Here is a 19943-nt window from a genome sequence, read left to right as displayed (position 1 = left end):
ATAAAAGGAATACAGAAAGGCAAACAAATGAACAAAAAGCTACATGAATGAACATAGATTAATTGTATAAACATATGTCAGTATGACAATGGTAAATACAAGGTGAAATATAAAAGAACTAAAAGGAAAGCAACAATGCTAAATGAACAGATGGATGTTTAGATGCTGTTTCAGTACCAGCTGCTACTTCACAATTGGAGTATGCATATATTTGCATTTTAATTGCACCGTTTAGTGCTGTGGATACCGTATGATTCACTGTTTCCTCTTGCACACTTAACATCACTCTCCCTCTCTCCTCCACCTCTCTGCTCTCAGCTCACGAGGTTAAACAACAGTGTCAGGTTTGCATCAGTTTATCTAACATACAGGCCGTCGTCTGGGGACTGAATCTGACGTCTATTTTGTCACAGCTCGGCTTTAAGTGTCTGTTCGACGGCTCCTTAACCAACGAGCTTCATTTCTGCGCCGATACACCAACAAGGCAGGGTGGAGTCTTGCTTCATTGCACATGCATGTCAAGATGGACTGAGTCATATTACCCATGATGCTTCACTTCTAGCCAGAGGTGGGGGGTAGGGTATCCCTGGAGTCTCTGCCGCTGGATGGGAAACACCTCTGAGTCATCGCTGTCACCTGTGATATCAGCGCAGCTAGCATCATGAATAGAAGAAGAGATTCCCTGCCGTCAGGATTATCAGTGTGTTGCACATCTCAGAGGACACCAACGTGTCAATCAATATCAGTGTACCTTATGCAAGGTTGTTTGTTTTCACAAGAGGCTGTTTCCCTCCAGCCACCAGTGAGCCGCTTTTTACATTGATTTTTAGAAAGCAACACTACCCCATTCCCAGGCCTCTTGACATGGCTTTTCACCCTTCTAGATCATCCTCTTTTTTATTCATTCCTATAAATTGTCTTTATGTAATACACTGTTAACTTTCACCATAGGATCAAACTGAGACTCTGGAATACATCACATCACACAGGAGGAACCATAAACAGTGAATAATGTCTGCCATCAATCCACTGGCCTCCTTGGAGAGGAGGAGAGGACAGAGCAGTTGTCCTGTCCATAATGCACAAGGAAAAATAGATAGGGAGAAATAAAATGAGAGAAGAGAAGAGAAGAGAAGAGAAGAGAAGAGAAGAGAAGAGAAGAGAAGAGAAGAGAAGAGAAATGGCTGCTGGTTGGCTGTGTGGCTGCACTAAATGACAAACACCCATAGAGCATTATGAGGTGCAATGAGTGCTCCCGTAACAGCTGCTGATCCATCATCGAGACAAATCGATGTGTTAATGTGAGCATTGGGATGGCAGTGACTTTGAATATTACAATATGAGCGTGATGGATAGCCTTCCCCCTGGGTGGTACAATCTCACCTTCTGACCACCCTGGGAGGTGGGCTGGTATGGATTTGCCAGAAGATAAATCGACTGTACATCGACCCCAAGAGCTTTTGAAGGGAGAAGGAAAAGGCTTTCACTCTCACCATTGACTGTCTTTTTCCTTCCCTGGTGTGTGGAAATGTAGAGAACAAGGTGCTAACAGACAACAACATGCATCTGTTGAGTCTGTGTGTGCATGCAGCATGACTAAAAGATGGTCTATTGGAAATACTGGTGCATGAGCTGCAGGAAAATGCTCTAATAAATGAATATGTCGAGACTGCAGTAAAAATGACATGAATGAATATGACAGTTTTTTTTATTTCCTGGAGTGAGCAGAGAAGGTGTTGCATAGTAACAGCCCTGGATACAAAGTCCAAAAGCCACAGATGTGTCAGGAACACTGATATGCAGCTACACCAGATAGGAAGTGTTTTTCTCCTGCAGATAAAATCAGTGTTTAACCTGCCACAAAGCTCAAACTCAAGCAGCTGCAGGTTGATGAATCAATCAGGCTTTAAACAATGAAACAGCAGCATTTTGCACAATATACAGCAACATCCACCAAATCTCAGGCTCTATATTGTATTTCACTAAATTTCAAATGTGTGTCTATGAGATGCCATGCTTGCTTCATCTCAGTTTGAATAAAAAAATAAAATGTATCTGATGTATCCACAGCAAGACGGTTTGATGCTCTCCAGTTGCCAATAGTAACCAAAGCTGGCCAAGAGCAAAATCCACTCGGCAGTGAATGAAGCAGAGAAGTGTTGAGGGTGGAGGGGTGTTTTTAATATCACTGAGGATTACAAGGACCACCACAAGAGCATTTGTCAATGAAAAGACTGATGCATCAATGTAATGTCCATACTGAATCAAACAGCACTGGTCACGACCCTCAATTCTAGTCCCATCTGCTCTTTATATCTATTGTGTAATCTATTATGTAATTCCTAAAGCTCAGAGGAAGTTGTGATGTGGATCTGAGAGTCATTCATTCAATAGGAATATATTTTATTTGAATAAAATGAGGTTCACTGAGTGCATGAAGAGTCAGTTTTTCCCTCTGCAGTCACATCTTTTGTGATCAAAGAGTATACAGGAGTTATGTAACCACGCTGCTCTCATCTGATATATGATTGACAGTCTCCGCGCTGTGATTCTGCTGTGTCTTCCTCTGATGCACCTGCTGCACCACGAGCATAGCTGGAAACACTACAGGCTTCAGTTTGCATTACGTATTTGCAGTTCATCTCTCCCACCGGATGATGGCATGATCAGACCTGGGCGGCACACATGGAAAAAAAGGGGGCTGGATAAGAGAGAAAAAAAAATCCTATCGGAGTCTGCCAATTACAGCTCGAGTTGGAGCCTGCTCGTACTACAGAGCCACACTGAGGTCTCTGCGCGCATCACACACATTGCCACTGCTGCTGCTGCTGGGAACCAGGCGGACGGAGCGAAGTCTTCTTTTTCTGCCCGGGAGAAACCACAAGCACACAGGGAGGAAGGCGATCAAGATCTGGCACGGCGTCGATTGCAAAGACAGCACGGACTCTGGCTAATTCCCTTAGGTGGCATTAGTCTCCGGTACAGCCCGACCGCAGGCAGCTCGGATCAAACATACACACACTTGGGCTCTGCTCTCTTCTCCCTCTACCCGCTTGTCAAGCCCCTAATCCCCGTGTAGCCAGTGCGCATAGCCGGTAGGACGAGAGGGTCTGTTTAGTGTTTGTGGTGGGTGTTCATTTTGTTGGATTAACACTTGTAGCAAACAAACCCAAGCGACGACAAACGAGTACATATCAAGGGATTACAATCGCTTGTAGAGCTCTTGGTTGTGCTCGCAGCTGCTGCATGCGTGCGCGTCATCGTGTCTGAGCACAGAGCAAAGTGCCGATAAAATCTGCTGTACCTGGACTTGGGACTCGGAGTGATTGAGAAGCTTTTGTGAGTGAGCTGCACCTGACGGGAAGAAGACCAAGAACAAGAACAAGCAGAAGGGAAATCTTGGGAGACCACTGAAAGGAGGGAGGCTGTGAGAAAATCCTGCGAAAATGCCTCTTGCACAGATCGCGGAGCCATGGCCCCAAATGGAACTAGTGCAGCTTGAGACAGAGGTAATGAGAGGTTAAATGTGGCGACGCTGTTGATGTTGATGCATTGTCTGAGTGTTTGTTCAGTTCAGCCTGATTCACACGTTCAGGTGGATTTAAAATGTGTATGAGCCAGCCTAAGGTGTTCAATCTCCACTTTGGAGAAGAGTGTCAAAGTGACTAAAATGTGAAAAAAAAAACCCAACTCAATTGGTTTACTTTAGACTTTTAACAGTACACATAGCTGGGGGAGTATGGACTCCATTAATAATGCACAATGTATGTCATGTGTTTTAACAAGAACATGAAGTTTGCATTTTTAATCAGGGGAAAAACACACAATGAGATGAATAGGCTGTTCATTTTCCAGAGGATATGTTAGTTTGCCACTCACAGCCTCACTGACAGTCATGTGCAGGCCTGTTACAGGCTGTGACTGGCCGTCTAATCCTACAGAGAGAGATGTTTCATCATTTCCCATCATTGGTTTTCAAAGAGCACAAATTAATAAGACTCCACTTCCTCACCCCCACCTCCTCCTTTCCCTCTTCTTTTCCACCGAAGCTCTCAGGCAGGTCCATTTCAAAGCTCAGAACCACAGTGAAACCGCACAGCCTGTGAAAACGCAACCAGGCTCATCATCGCTGTCTGTCACTGCTCTCACCTGTCAAGTGGTTTCCAGTGAGCAGCCACTGTCTAAAGGGGTTTTCATGCATGGTACCACAAAGCAGGGCCAGAGAGTGTGTATCTGGCTAATGTGGAAAAAAACTAAGCTATCAGAGCAGCATATTTCAAATCTCACTGTCTTTAAACATTTATTGATATTCTCGCTAATGCTTTTCAGTTTAACTGCACTTGTTTCACCTATTTCATCCTAACTGTGCTGAGCAGGTGTGTGTTTCCTCTGCAGAGCTTCACTTAAAGAAATGCCAGAAATGTGTGAATACTATGCAGCAGGTGGAGGGTCACATTGTACAGACATTGGGGTGTTAACAAGGATTTTTTTTTATAATTATCTGTTCATAAAATCTCAAAACATGTTAAATTAAGGCCAACAAAGAGAGAATAGTGGCTTTAATCTAGTCTAGGCCTTTATTATTCTGATGCTGCATCATTATTCATGATCCCTTCAATTGGCTCTCGAACAGACTGGTTGCTTAGTGAATATGCATCCATCACACACTACGGTTCTTATGAGCAGACATAGGCTGCACAGAAACAACCTGTGGCACGTGTAAGATAAGAGCTGCATCAAATTGGCTCTTTTGAATTAGTGTGCCAATTAAGCAGGTGATGTGAGCATGTGATACCCATGTTTTGTGTGCCCGCTCTCGCTGATGAATAGCTCTGTGCACAATATTACAAGGTGTCCTCAATCAGCTCCATTAGAGATTAGTTTGATTATGAATGGGGATCATTTCTCGGCCCGTGATATCCATCCTGATCTGATGGGACTGGAATAAATGTAGGCGCCAAGAAGAAAAAAGCGCTGGAATTAGTTTGCAAAAATATTTAAAATTGAAAAATGGCAATTTAAGTTAATGAGTCGTGACTCATTAGGCCATGCGATTAATCAGAAGAGAGAGTGCTGCAACTATGGAGGAGGTAGGAGTAATCAGAAATATAATTGTTGCTGCACATAATGAATGAAAAACCTGCATGTGAGGCAGATAGCGGCACTTCAGGTAATTTAGACACGGTGTCATCGTGACATAGTTGCTTCAGCAGACTCCCGTCACCCGTGTTCTGCAGCATTCGAGTTGGCTTAGTAGCATATTACAGCAGAACAGATGGTGGTGCCAAGGCTGTGAAGAGTGTTAAGTTTAACACAGAAAAAACAAACCATCCTTTGCTGTGTGTAATGCTCCCAAGTCTTTGATAAATTCATTCTTGCTAAAAAAAATATGGAACCTGCGAGTAAATATCAGCCTATTTGTGCAGAATGACTTTTGTCCCCGTGTATCAGCGCTGACAACCTAAGAAATCCAGTATCTGTGATTAATTTGATCACACAAGTCACTGCCAGTCAAAGTGGGAGCGGTGCCATTTATCTCTCTCACCAACCTACCAGCCAGCTGCACACTTTGATTCTTACCAGAGAGATAGAGAGAAGGAGAAGGAGAAGGAGAGGGAGAGCTGGCTCAAGGCTCAGACTGATTGAGCATAAAGAGCAAGAGAGAGAAGGGGCCATACCAGTGAACATGTTGGAAGAGTCAAAAGGGAAGCACACAAGCACTAGGAGTCTATCTAGTCATATGGACAGATGGGACGCACACACTTCATTTTGGCTAATCTGGGGAAAAAATGGCGGATGCAAGGAGAAAAGGAGAAAAAAAAAACCTTGTATCATAAAAACACCATCCAACAGTGTCAACATGAGTTTCAACAAATACAACACAGCACAGAGTGATGCTGATGTGATGGCTCCTTTCCCATCAGTCATTGTACGAGTGAGTGTATTTGGAAGCAGAGGCAGTTTCATGAATGGGAATCAGACTCACCGCCTTTTGTGTCTGAAGCAGAGCAAGCAAGTTATGAATGTGCAAAGAGAGCTATTCAAAATATTTACTTGATAAGTCCCCCCTTTTATTCATCACCCAACCATGTCTGTCTGTCTGTCTGTCATGAATTAACTGAATCTCTATGAATCATCTGCAGAAGAAACTCCAGCCAATCGTCCCCCATCCTGTCCCAGTTGAGTCACGACCACCTGCATTGGTCACTGCTAGTGTCAGGGTAAGGCAAGCCCTCCAAAAGATCTGAATCATGCTACTGTCAGCATTTACTGTAGTTAGCACAGACCAAGTAGATCCACATGCCTTCAAGCTAAGTAAAACCTAGAATCAGGTGTGACTTTGATACTTTGATTCCTCTCATTGATTCACTCCGATGATTGTGAAACTTGCTAGATTTCCACAGTACCACAGGGAAGATTTATTGACTGATATTTCAGGCTCTTAAAAACACAAGCACTATGTTTGCAAAAACTCCAAACTTGCATAACCAAGTCCTTAAAGACCTGGTGGAGGTGCAGTGAAGTGTTTTAACAGGTAGTTTGCTGCTTATTTTTCACTTGATAAGACACTTACATGTAAAGTTAAGTTTGGTGGTTCCTGCCTCTGAGGGGATAGTTGTATTTACAAAGGACATGTTTGATGGCCTCTTTTGGGTTGTTTCAGTGAATATTGCTCAACCTGTTCACTGCTAAGCTTTCATTTTCATTTCTTTGCATCAGCTAGTTTGTACCTATCTTACTCTTTCTTATTTTTACGTCTCGTTACGGTGTCTGTAAGATGACAAGTAAAATGGTTTGATAACAAAAGTTGGAAATTTAGTTCCAACTTTTGTTGTAGTGTGGATATATTAGTCTAGCCTGGCTCTCGCCAGACCCTTGTAGTTCCGCAAAGCTCCACCAGAGGCGCTACGCTCAGCTTCACACAAGGGTCTGGACTCGAGGCCAATGCAAACTTCTTCCCCGGAGCAAAAAATAATGAACCAATCAGGATCGCCGGGCGGGACTTTCTGAGGTGTGACGTAGCGCTGAAGCGACTGTTTGAGTCAAACAACAATGGCGGCTCGCAGTGAGGAGTCGTGCGTTGGCATTGATTCTGCTATTTCAACTGTTTTGTCGAATCTATCGAATATTAATTCTTTGAAAGATGAACAGAGAACGGTTTTGAAGGCATTTATTGGTGGCAAGGATGTTTTCGCTCTTCTTCCGACCGGGTTTGGCAAGAGCTTGATTTACCAAATTGCTCCACTGGTGGTGAAGAAGCACGTCATTCAAGATAACGGACAAGTGGTTTATCCAATCACATACAAGATTTTTTTACAAGGCCCCGCCTTCTGAAATGAATCGCCTATGGAGCAGTCCCAGACCCTTGCGGAACTACAAGGGTCTGGCGAGAGCCAGGCTAATATTAGTCTGGATCTGATCAGATGTAATGGTTGTTTTTGTATTTCATTTTCTTTATTTAATGATTGATTTTCTAATTGTTTTTTGTACCAAACCAACATGTTCCTTTCCATCTGGAGAACATGATGTGTTGGAACAGGGAATGTCTGTAGCAGTCTGTAGCAGCTGTAGTAGTCTTATGGTGCACAGTGTTGTTACACCTTTTACCTTTATAAAAAAAAAAAGTGCAGTTCCTGCATATTTTTTTTTGCTGCAGCTCAAGCAATTTGGATATTACACTTGACTGTATTGTGATTTTGATGACATTTCATTAAATTGTGCAACACAACTACTGAGGATTTAAGCCTTCAAAGAATCCCATACTGCTGCTTATCCTATTTTATATTTCAAAAGGCAGCGTGAAGTGGAAAGTGAGAGTCAGGATTTATAGAGCAGGACTGTACAAGTCTAGATGTCGAAGGAGTGGAGTCTGTCTTTCTATGATGTAAGGGAACGTGCAGAGGAGAAAGTAGGGTTAATGAGTGGAATGTGCATGTTTGTTAGCCAGGCGTGGTTAGCAGTGTGTACTTAAGTACTTGTGTAAGTGGACATGCGTAGCTCACATTCATGCTTTCTTTATATATGTGTGTGTGTGTGTGTGTGTGTGTGTGTGTGTGTGTGTGTGCATGCAGGCATAGTTGCAGCTAATCTGGGTGTAACCCAAGGAACACCTGAGCAGGGCCGTGGGTGTGGAGGAGGGCTGTGTGGGCATGTGATAACACAACCCTTTACTTAAGTTTATAGATGCCCTGGAAAAGCTGAATTTGAATGTTGAAAAAAAAAAAAGCTGAATTTGAATCATCTGTGTCCTGTCCATCCACAGTCAGACTTGTGAGCAGTTGAGCGGTTTTGGTGCTGAAATACCCCATTTATTTTCTCCACTGTTGCATAATGGTGTTGTGGAGAAACATTTTAACACAGAGCAAAAAAACAAAGACAAATAGAAATAGCAAATCCCATTTTCTGGCAGTGACCAAAAGAGGACATTAGTAATGCGACCTGCTGTCAATACTCTGTGGCAGGTTAGATTACAAGAAATTCACTTAGATAGGATTACACACACCGACAAAGTGTGGTTATTATTGTGGTTCTTCGTTGCCTAGATACAGGGCCGCTCTAATCACACAAACGCAGATTTATCTATCAAACGCACACACCCATTGCGCTCTGAGATTGTTTACTTGTTTAATCATATGGGAGTGCTGTGAGAAATTAAAAGTTCTCCTGACTCTGACATGCTTAATAGATGTGTGTGTTTACAGTTTGCTTTTGGCCTGTAAACCTCTTCCTGCAAACTTTAGTGTGCATCATTTGCACTAAATAATTGATTTATTCACTTGCTGTGTTTACACTCTCACTTTTTGTGGATTAATGTATTCACCTGCTTTGAGTATATCCTCATAGCTGCTGCTGGTCTGTGTGTGTATGTATGTGTTTGTGTGTGTGTGTGTGTGTGTGTGTGTGTGTGTGTGTGTGTGTGTGTGTGTGTGTGTCTTTGGAAGCCCAGGGGAGTGAAAACACTATTAACTGGGCCACTTGGATCAGCCATGCAGAGCTAATGAGGTTGAAATGTGTTGAGAAGCAACGCAGAGGCAGGCATTGCTGACCACACACACGCTCCACACACAAACTTGAGACAGTTGGACTCACTCACTCAGGATTCCCACTGCCGGTCCTCACCTCACTGGGTTAGGAGAAACCAATCACACACACACCTCGCCGAAGGAAGATAACGGGAAGAATGAGAAAGTTGGGAAGTGAGAGCGCTGTGATTAAATTTGTCTGCGGGGTTCATCATGGCAGCAGCGGCGCGTGCTCTCACTTCTTCTCGGTTTTTTCGTTAAATTGTCATCTGTGCCTGACTTCGAACTTCACTTGGAGGCTTAATTGCTTCCATTTTTCCCTTGCCACCTCACATTAGGGCTCATACAGCTTTTATGACGGGCACAGTTTGGCTAAATTAAATTGCCTCCCTTGAGATCGTGATTAAAGTCCAACCAGATGAACTGTAAAAATGCCAGCGGTGGTGGCGCTAAGCCAATTTGTAGCTGTTGCTCAGAGTGAAGCGGAAAATAAGGAAGTGCATCCAGTTGCCAAACGCGTCCAATCTTGCAGCGCGGACGAAAATGTGTTGTGATGCGGATCCACAGTCTGTGTTCTTTCTCCTTACGAGGCCCCTTTTCCCTTGAGCCTACAAGAGCCCAACAAGGCTGCACTGTTGTCACCGCCTGAGCCCCCTCTGGCGTCCACACTCACTCTATTAGCCTCTTGGTTTAGTGTTTGATTGTTAAGGCCACTGCTTGTCATTGTGTTGACTGCCTGTCTGTTTTGTGTAGTGGAAAGGAAGAGGAAGTGGGAAGAGGGCATGTAGGAAGTGAACAACCTCAGGGTCGCCCCTCTGTAATGGAAAAACAAAGCAAGAAGCGGAAAAAGGGGGTTGGGGGAGTTGTTACTGAGGAGGAGGAGGGGGTTCTCGCACTTGGCCAGACAGCTTGACTCTGGGCCCAGCAGTGTTTCTTTGATGGCTTTAAAGGGTCAGTTATCATTCATGGATTTATTTTCTCACTGGTGCAAGGCAGCCCTCTTTATTAAACTAAAATTTGACATCAAAGTCAATTTACTTGTCACAGCTGCATCACAGGAAATGTAGGATCCTTGGCATTCACAGTTTGCCATACTAGGAACTAAAAGTGGGAAAAAATTTCCCACTTTTAAAATTTCCTCTTTAAGATACCATCTCAAGATGTTTTATATTCTTTATTTTTAATGATAATTTGTCTGGTGTGGCTTTTCAACAAATTTTTAAAATCTGCATCAACTCATTCTCTCTCATTGAAAAGTCCAGATTCTATCAATCTGTAAATACACAGCCAATGGATTGGTTTAAAAAAAAAAAGAATGAATTAACAAAAAAATACCTGTTTATGTTCAGTGTATGATGATTCTGAAACAGATATGATTTTACCTATTCGTTGTTGTTTTTAACCTCTCGTGTGGCTGGGATCAATGATTTTTAAGCCTCGCTTTAGTAAGAAATATGTGTTCACTCTCCTGCTGTTATCAATCAAGTCCTGTCTAAATGTAGAAACACAATGAGTTCCTCTGGACAATCCGTCACAGGGATGTTGTGTTTTTCTTCCAGTCTGGCCTTTGTAAACATCACATGGGCAATAACAAGCAATCTTAATCTGACTTGACATGAAAATGGCCCTGTTTTTTTTTATAAATAAAGATCAAACGAATATCACAGAATCACCTATATCCTCTGTTCATCAATCTCTCTCTTTATCTCTGTGTGTGAGAGAGAGATACATCTAATCACCTAATGTGACTGAAATCCCACTCTGTTCAAAGTTTCCACCCACTCCTGCTGTATCAACAACATGTTGATTTTCTGAATCGCCTTTGGCAAGCTGTTGTTTTACAAATAACAATGATTACCCTTTTCAGTGAGACGTACCTACTGGGGAACGAATGAGCGATGTGCATTTGTGTGTCAGCCTTAGATTATTAGGTTTGCCAGCGGAGGAGCAAAGTGCTGGATACAATGGACTGTAGCCACCCACACAGTCTTGCAAATATTCTCTTGCAACTCTCTCCCTCTCCTCTCTCTTTCTCTTTCTGTCATTAAAAGCACAAACATACACACACATGCATGCAGTGTAAGACACACACACACTGACTCTTTCCCTTGTGTGCTTTCTTGACAGAATGGGCAGAGCACCACTGAGGATGGAGTCACGCCTGCTGTCAAGGTACGTGGCTTCCCTGGGATGGACACACACACACTTGCACGCACAAACACACACACAAATATGACTCAGTTACATTCATCCAGCTTAACATCCAATAATTTAGACTGAGGACTTGGATGCAATTTGTGCAAAGAATCCTTTTGTTTGATGGAATTTCGCCTTCATGGAAACGCACAAAGGGCAAATTCCAGCGTGAATCTTCATTTTTAGCTGCTCCTCTCTCCGCTGGGGGAGGACTAGAAAGCCGCCGCGCTCTCTCATGTCTGTGCTCGCAAATGTGTGACTGTGTGTTGATTTATTTATTTAGCAATTGCATTGACGGCCCTCAGAGGGCATTAGCTGGCGGGAGTCTAATGTGTTGGATTCTGTCTGAGTGAGGCTGATTGGGCGACGGCCGGGACCACCGTGTATGTTGTAGTGATGTGTCTGGGTCAATATGATAGTGCTGTAGCGTTACACATCCTGCATGTCCTCATCTGTCCTGCTGACAACACATCATACAGAGACAAACACACACAAATATGCACATGCAGAAACGCACACAGAAAATCATTGAGTCAGCCCTTTCCTGCCTCCTGGCTGGCCTCCACTGCCTTATTGTCCAGCCCTGAAACGTGATCCTGTTTCCTCCAGTAGACTATTACTCTGGCCGTGTAGACAAGGAAATGTTCTTCCTTGCTAAGCTTGTTTTTTTTATTTATTTGTCCTCGCTCTCAAGGGGGAGAGGCTCTGAAGAGCATGTCGTCTTTTCTTTCACTTCAGAACAATGTGCTTAGACTGAGGCAGAGCTGAGTGAACAAGATGAGAAAGTGGGGTTTGAGTCAAAGGAGTCAGCAACCGGGAGCTAGAGCTGGTCAAAAAACACTAATGCTTGATTATGTGGAGAAAAAAAAACACAAGCTTTGGACAGTTGATAAGAAGGTTGATTTTCAGAATAAAAGACAAATATCATTGGTTAAATGGAAGCAAAGGTTGAAATGATTATCCCAATAATTATTTAAGATATATCCCCAAATCAATATATGCATACGGCAATATGCAAAATCACATTTAAATAATTGCTTAAACACCATGGTCATTTTTTACAGTACTTTACATCAATCATTTCACACCTTCTGCTGCCACTGATACAGAAACAATGATGCCAATCCTGCCATTTGGAGTGATGCATCCCTAATCATATCAATGCAATAGCAATGCGACTCTGGTAAAAGTCGATGATAATTAATGATGGCTCCGGCTCAGGCTGCCTAGTGACCGTGTACTGTACCATGTTATGCTAATGAATTGGGGGATGTTTCAGTAATCTGATAATTTATGTAATCTTGTTAATCAGGGTGACAAGGTGTTGTATCTGTACTGGTTGCTCATGTTTTCCAAAAGAGGGATGATAATACTTGATTTTGAAAATATACATCTCACTTTTAAATCCTGTTTTGTAGTGGGGGCAGACCTTGTCCCCCAGACCGTTCTGGCACCATGCGGGCAGGGCAGTCGTAACCAGGCGGTCCAGTAATCAATACGGAGCTGCTGTCTAAATGCTGGGAATCTGATAATGGCTGCTCTTATCTACTCTAGCCATGGGAGTTACCTGGCTCCAGCAGACAGGAGGAACAGGGGAGAAAGGGGGAGTGAGGGGGGAGGAAAAGGTAACAATTGAGACCATACCTGCCTTAGCTCACTAATGCAAATGTTAAAACCTGAAATGGGCTTTATAAAATGGTAAAGTGATCACACTTAGTGTTAAGGTATGTGTGTGCCAGTGTGTGCGTGTGTTTGTCTGAGGGTGATGAGGTTAAGTCAGTCCTCTGGCCCTTGGAGAATACATCCACAGCACTAATGAGCCATCCACTGTCTCCTGACATTTCTCTCTGTGACTCCTCATATGATAGAAAACTTGGTGAATACACAAGAGCATATTACCCAGCTACTGCTGCGTCTGTCCCTCCCCTGCTTTTTCAGAGCCATTAACCTGATAGTAAAGGTGACGGCAGAGAGTACGACGCCCCTGTAGGCTCCACCGGGTTTAAATACGGTGACTCTATGGTCAGTTTTTAAGCCTTTTTTGTCATCTCTTTCAGGTCAGGGGACATAAATATAGAATAAAGTGAGGTAGAAATTAAATTGAATAGCGGTGATTACGGCTGCATCCAAATTATAATTATTTAGTTCCTTCAGTCGACAAGTGGTCCTTCAGTCTAGTGGTGGAGTTCAATGGGATTATGAAACTAAACTTTTTTAACAATGGTTGGAAATATGAACTAAATTCAGAAGCTCAAAAACTATTTATTTTTCCAGGCTGCATATTTTTTGACCTTTCAGGCATCTAAAAATCATTCAGGACAAAACAATGTGGAAAAAAATCACTAGCAATTGAGCTGCTCACAGCAGTGTTTAGAAAATAAAGGACCAGAAGCAACCAGGTTTGGGAACAAAATACAGTTTGTCCTATAAGCTTAGATTTGTGTCTGTGAATTAATGGGGCCAATTAATTCATTAAGTTTCATGTTGATTCATTGAGTATCAATAGCAAAAATACATTAAAAAACAATTATATTGATAAGGTAAAGTAGCTGTTACCGACTGGTCTCTGGTGAGGTGTATTGATGGGAGGATCAGACAACCGAGCACAGTCACCTGAGAGGGAACTCAACGGATCCATCTGGTCACAGAGGGATTACCAGCAATTTACTCCTGGGCACAAAGCCAGGTTGACAATGATTTTCTCTCATACCTTACCTGTTTCTAGCAACAAATCATTTCTTCTTCATTGCTCTAGGGGATACCTGGGAGGAAGACTTTACTCAAAAAGCCAAACCAAACCAATTGGCAGATTTCTTTGAAAAATGAGAAAGAAGCTCGTGAATAAGGTGATTTGGGAAAAAAAGACAACAGGACTGTCAAAAAGAAGTGAAAATGTAATTGGCATAGCAGGCTAGATTGACCTTATTCAAGGTCCACAGGGCATCAAGCAAGATCGCTGCCATTTTTGGAGCTCCTGTGATAATTTTGGGTGATCTAGTTGTTGGCGCTTGATTTGCAGCGAGGTCGGACCAAGACGTCACCACAGGAAATTCTGATGGACGTTAATGAGTTAATATTCCAAACAATTGTCAGATTAGTCAATAATCAACCTTTGTCCTTGGTCAACGTTTTGACCAAGGACAATATCTCCTTGATTTTAACAGGAAATCCAGAACAATGGTATTTTCATAGTTTATGAGGTAGAATCTCTTTAAAGGAAAAAAAATCAATGACCCACAGTAAACCCATGTTGTGTATTATATCATATAATAGACATCCATGAGTTTGCTCATGCTGTGGTAGCCAGCAGGCTGTCAGAAACCAAAGGTTTTAGCTGCTGGATGCTGCTTCACAGCATCTATAAATCAGAAACCGCTCTGATCTGGCACAATGACAAAGTACAGATCTGATCGGACTCTTGGGAGCTAATTTATTCAGCTTGTTGCAATTCACCCAATCAAATGCATTAGCTTGCCTCACTAATGAACTGATGGTCTCGATGAAGCAACAATGGTCTCTCACTCTTAATTGTGTTTTGCTTTATTAGTGAAGCCGAGTCAATTTCTCACTATACTGTGTGTGTGTGTGGCAATGGTACAGAGGTAGAGTTTTTTTTAGGTAAATTTAGGAAAAACACCCCCTCAGTAATTATATATTAAAAGTTTAACCTTCATAATCAGCATCTTGAGGACTATGTGGGAGGCTGGGAGCGCTTTGATTTGATTTGAAAAGCCTGGCAACATAAGCAGGCAGATCCTAAACTATTATCAGATTTTAATTCATGTATCTAAATCCTGGTGGTGCAGGGATGTATAGGACCTCACTTATTGTCTAAGTGAGCCCCTGCCACTTCAAACCAGTGAGACAGAAACATATGAAACCACAAAAGAAACTGTGTCCATCCAGGTCCACCTCAGCCTTTAAAATCTGTCAAAGAAAAAAGTTAGTGGGCACTTTTAAAAGTTCCTGCCAGGCTGTATTGAAGATTCAAATAATTTATAAGATCTTATATTACTTACTAAAGCACCCAGGAAATACCTTTCAGGCCTTGTGCTTCTTTTGTTACCGCAGATTGTCTCAGATTATAGATTACATTATCCTGAAGTTGTAATGCTCCCACTGTGTGATGAGAATCGGTTGTCATGGTTTCACATTAAATCAACTGGCAGCCATCCTGCCAAAAGCAAGCAGGCTTATAATTGGATAATTCATGATTTTTTTTTTCTCCATCCCTGCAAATGGAGGACACATTGTTGGTATAACAGACATAAAGCCGGGACCACAAGGTAGCCACAGGAGCCATTATGCTGTTTATTGATCATAAGATAAATAATGGTGAAGGACCGCAATGAGAGAAAGTACATGGACATACACGATGAATGCATGAGTCATGTTTTAGCCAAAAATTATAAGTGCTTGATGGGTCGACTGACAGGAGATTATCAACAACAGTTGATAAAGGATCCATAATGTATGGATCCTTTAAATCCAGCTCATCAGATGTTAGGATTTGCTGCTTTTCTCTGTTTCTATTACTATAAATTAAATGTGTGGTTTTTGTAATAAGTGGTTTTTGGACGGCTGGTTGATTTGAAGGCGTCTCCTTTGGCCCAAACACACATTTAACATTTTCTCCTGCAAAAACCACATCTCTACAACTTTTGACCATTCATAAAAAGAGACACTACTCACTTAATTGCATTGCAATTAATTGTGCAGCTCTACTTTTTTAGGTCTAGGTGAGGCAAAATGATTTGGTTTCATGGAATTGAGGATTATTTTCAATATCAATAACGGGTCCATTATTAGACAAAGAAAAGCAGCAAATCCCGCATTTTGTTTTTTCAATTGCATAAGATGATTGTTTCATATAAATCAGTAAAAGAGCGATCATCTGCAGTGTTCACTACAGACACAGCATGAGGTCAATATTATACAATATGCAGTTTTGCGTCTCTTGCGTGTGAGCTTTTATTTTGGTCGGTGTGATTCCCACTCCAGCGTGAACTCCCACTTATCAAGCATGAAGGCAGGAGGCAGAGGGAGGTAAAGCCTTCTCACACTGGTGTCACTGACATTTTATGTAGCTCCCTAATGTAGATAATGGCTTTTTACTGCAGCCAGGGTGCTGAGCGAGTGGTATTTGTGCTTCACTGGCCGAGTGACAGGAGGGCAGAGCGGAGCGGAGACGGGAGCGAGGGACTTGTCAGGAGCCAAGTGGAGAGGGAATGGAGGGAGGAGTAAACGGTGTAGGAGGACTGCAGAAGTGGAGAACAGAGAGGAGAGAGAGAGAGAAAGAGAGAGAGGAGGAGGAGAGGAAGCAGTAGGCCGCTCCAGCAAAGTTTTCCCTCTAGTCAGTCGGTCGCTTGTGGACGCAGACGCACAGTTCAGAGCTTTGTGACTGAAGAGACACTCCAGGAGGAGGAGGCAGCAGAATAAGTCAACACTTCAAAAACACACTTTGATTCTCCTGGGCATGATGTGTGTGTTAAGCAGATGTGCGTGCACACACACACACACACACACACACATATCCACAGTCATTAGTCCTCTGTGTAGTGTGATCTAACGTACCTCTAGCTAATCTGTCCTTATCCTCAGCTCAGTGACCGTGGGCTTACACACACACACACACACAAACACACAGTGCATCCCTGCCTTTCTGCATATGTGTGTGTGTTAATCAGAACAAGGGCTCGGTGCACGAGTGCAGCCTTGGTGCTGAGCGTTTCCAAGACTGATTAAATATTTACCAGTATTTACGAGAGTGTGTGGGCAGGGATTGCAGTTTGCATGATGAGCTTTTTGACCTCTGGGCTACCGTAGAGCGCTGCAGGGCCGGCCAGTCAGGAAATGGAAGGGGGTAAAGTCAAGGCTGCATAGCTTGGCGGCGTGCATTTGTGTAACCATAAGCCTCTCTGTTTGCACATGCATGTTGTAGGCATGGCAACAGCTCTCTTTTTCTTACACATGCTTGACCTCGCACTTGATTTATGTGGCAATGCCCACCTTCCACACACACATACTGTACATACACAGACACACAGACACATACTTACTCCACAGAGGTAGGAGTTAAGCACAGTAGGCTCTGTTCTCCAGAATCAGGCAGTGTATAATCTTAAATCCTGGATAGACACACACACGCACGCACGCACGCACGCACGCACACACAGAGAGGATGGTCTGGATGACCCAAGGCACTGTTTCCTGCAGTGGGCAGCTGTGTATCCAGCACTTCTTTCTCATGGTCATCGTGGCATGTTGTGAATTATCATCCTATTTTAAGATCATCTTGATGAGATGATGCTCCGGATGTCGCATTGCTTAGGAATTAACCCCACATGCTACTGATATGCAGCTGCTGTAAGAACACGCACTGACTGTACAGTACCTACTATGTGTTTACATTATGCTTGAATTCACGAGGGAGTAAAATAGAGTGCAAATCCCTGCCTCCTTATGAATAGTTGTGGTTGCTAAGTGACACTAATTAAGACAGTAGGATATTGTTGTGGATGTTGGAGACGGTGTTATAGGCCTATATACTGTATATAAACTAGCGTAGAAGGGCTGGGGAGGATGGGGAAAACAGGGGAGGAATGAAAAGTAATAAGGCACAAGAGAGAAGAAGCAAAGCTGCACTCCTCTCTTTCCTTTGATAGCAGCAACAGTACAAACCTCTGGCTGTATAGCTTCCTATTTGCTGGAAATGTCCAAGAATGGTTATCAGCTCTGTCATTTGACCCTCAGCAAGAAAGCGAATAAGCAGCTATGCCAGAACTATTTCCTTTATGTGAAGTCTCCTCATGTGGAGGTTAAAGTCTCCGCTCCCATCAAGGGGAGCGCTCTCCTGAGGTAAATTACTGTAGCTAAACTCCCCTGATGGCAGCAGAGAAAGAAAAGCAAAATCATATTAAACTTTTTCACTTGCTTGTCTCTTCCTCTCATTTCTCTGATCCTACATTTTTTTCTTCCTCCTTATCCTTGCAGGGGCTGTTTTGCATTTTACCTCACGATGAGATGCGTCCTATCATCTCAAACCACTTCCCTTCCTTGCCCCTTTGGGTTTTGCTGACTAATGGTTGGATACATGCAAAGGAACTGGACTTGTGTGTATGACAGTTTTGCTGCAGTGGTGTGTGTGTGATTTTAGCCCCCGGGCTCCGACTGAAGCTCCTACTCACATCAGGATGAAGTTGTTGTTTTGCAGCTACAAAAAAATTCTCCCATCTGCGGCGGGCCAGTGAGCTGGAGATTGCAACACAGAACACATACATCAGTTTTGTAGTGTTTAATAAATAACCTGACACCATCTGAATATGGTTCTGTTCCTCAACCATCTGCTGCTCCTGGTTGCCAAGCTCCCACGAATGCCAAGAATTATTTGCAAATACTATGATGATCATATCACCAAACCTGTGATCCTGAATTAGTTTGCTTGTGAAAACATCCGAATCTGAGCCCAGATACGACTTGAGAGCTGCTTTTTTTCTCTCTGCTTTATGTTAGGACAGATTTTTATCTTTATCTTTGCTGCCCCGCTGACCACTAAACATCCACGTGCAAACAACTTAACCCTCAGTCGTTTCAGTTGCCCAGCAGGCATTGCTTGTGTGCAAGGTGTGAATGTGTGTATAACTAGATTGTGCAACAGGATATTGCTGCTGAAGGACTCGTGGGCTTTCCTGGGCTTAATAAAGGTTAAATAAATACAATTAAACTTTATGGTAGGAATGACTATTAAGACAGAGCACGACTGTAGGGGTGAACTCTCAGCTTGCTCCTGTGTCTTGTGGTGTTTTCCATTTCCTGGTCTGCACAGGATCGTCCAGCGTATTCATCTCTGGAAGGTGTCAAACATTTCTAAGAAAACCTGATCGCCATCTTGCAACAGAGTGAGAAATCATGCCAGGGGAGTAACACATTATGCCGGCATCTGCTTGGCTGTTATCCCCAGTGAGCGGGGAGGCCTGTATTAACAAGGTTTGGACACGCCTTGGAGCTCCACAGAGCTGAACACTTCACATTCCACCACAGGGTTAGAAGGAGGAGTTATTGACAGTGGAGTGGAGGCTGGAGGTAAAGTGAACAGAGCCGTCTGTGACTGATTATATCACAGTGGGCCCCAGGATGTAGCTTAAAATGCACTTAATGTACTATAGTCTAGTAGTCTGTGCACATGCAATCGGTGTGTGTCAGTATTTTCATATGTACACGTGGGTGAAATCAGTTGAACTTTAGATATTAAATATACCATGGCCACAGTTAATTCCCCGTGTTGCCAAGTAAACCCTGACCCCAGGTGTTCATCTCTGCAAATTTATTTTGTGGCTGTTCTTGGATGTGTGTGTGTGTGTTTTTGTTTGTGCCAGCGCTTACATGAATATTTGCCATATAAAATCTGACTGTGATTGAATGAGGTTCAATGCTACGGGGAATAAAAATGTCATCTTCTATATTTTAATAGGGTGAATTGCTGATGGCAGCACTGTGGCACAGCCTGGGAGGTGATCGCAGATGTGGCTCAAGCATCCAGACACACACACACACACGCACACATGCATGTGTCGTGACAACCATTAAGAACAGCAAGGCAGGCAGGGTGTATTGAGGGTGTGTGTTTTTTATAGCAATGTGGTCCGGACAGCTCGATCACTATGTTATTCAGTAGTTGGAGAGCATTGGCTCAGATTCCACATTGAGAGGACACCTTGGAGGCAC

The 19943-nt window shown here is 43.0% G+C and overlaps 1 protein-coding gene across 3 annotated transcripts in view; it reads left to right on the top strand.

Moving 5' to 3' along the window:
- The first annotated feature begins 2799 nt into the window (after positions 1–2799).
- rps6ka1 (ribosomal protein S6 kinase a, polypeptide 1) overlaps positions 2800–19943 on the top strand; it is a 41745-nt gene continuing 24601 nt past the window's right edge. Inside the window, exons 1-4 of one of the 3 annotated variants that reach the window (XM_083998710.1) lie at positions 2800–3132; positions 3189–3509; positions 6144–6221; positions 11151–11195. In XM_083998710.1, the coding sequence (XP_083854836.1) occupies positions 3447–3509; positions 6144–6221; positions 11151–11195 (186 nt within the window). In that variant the 5' untranslated portion in view covers positions 2800–3132; positions 3189–3446. Of the gene's footprint in view, positions 3510–6143; positions 6222–11150; positions 11196–19943 lie in introns of all 3 variants that reach the window. The other 2 variants (XM_083998709.1, XM_083998712.1) reach the window with 2 other exon arrangements.

This window comes from Trachurus trachurus (assembly GCF_905171665.1).
Source record: "Trachurus trachurus genome assembly, chromosome: 22".
NCBI lineage: Eukaryota > Metazoa > Chordata > Actinopteri > Carangiformes > Carangidae > Trachurus > Trachurus trachurus.
Note: the sequence above shows the minus strand (reverse complement) of the source record. Positions and strands in the feature narration are given on the sequence as shown.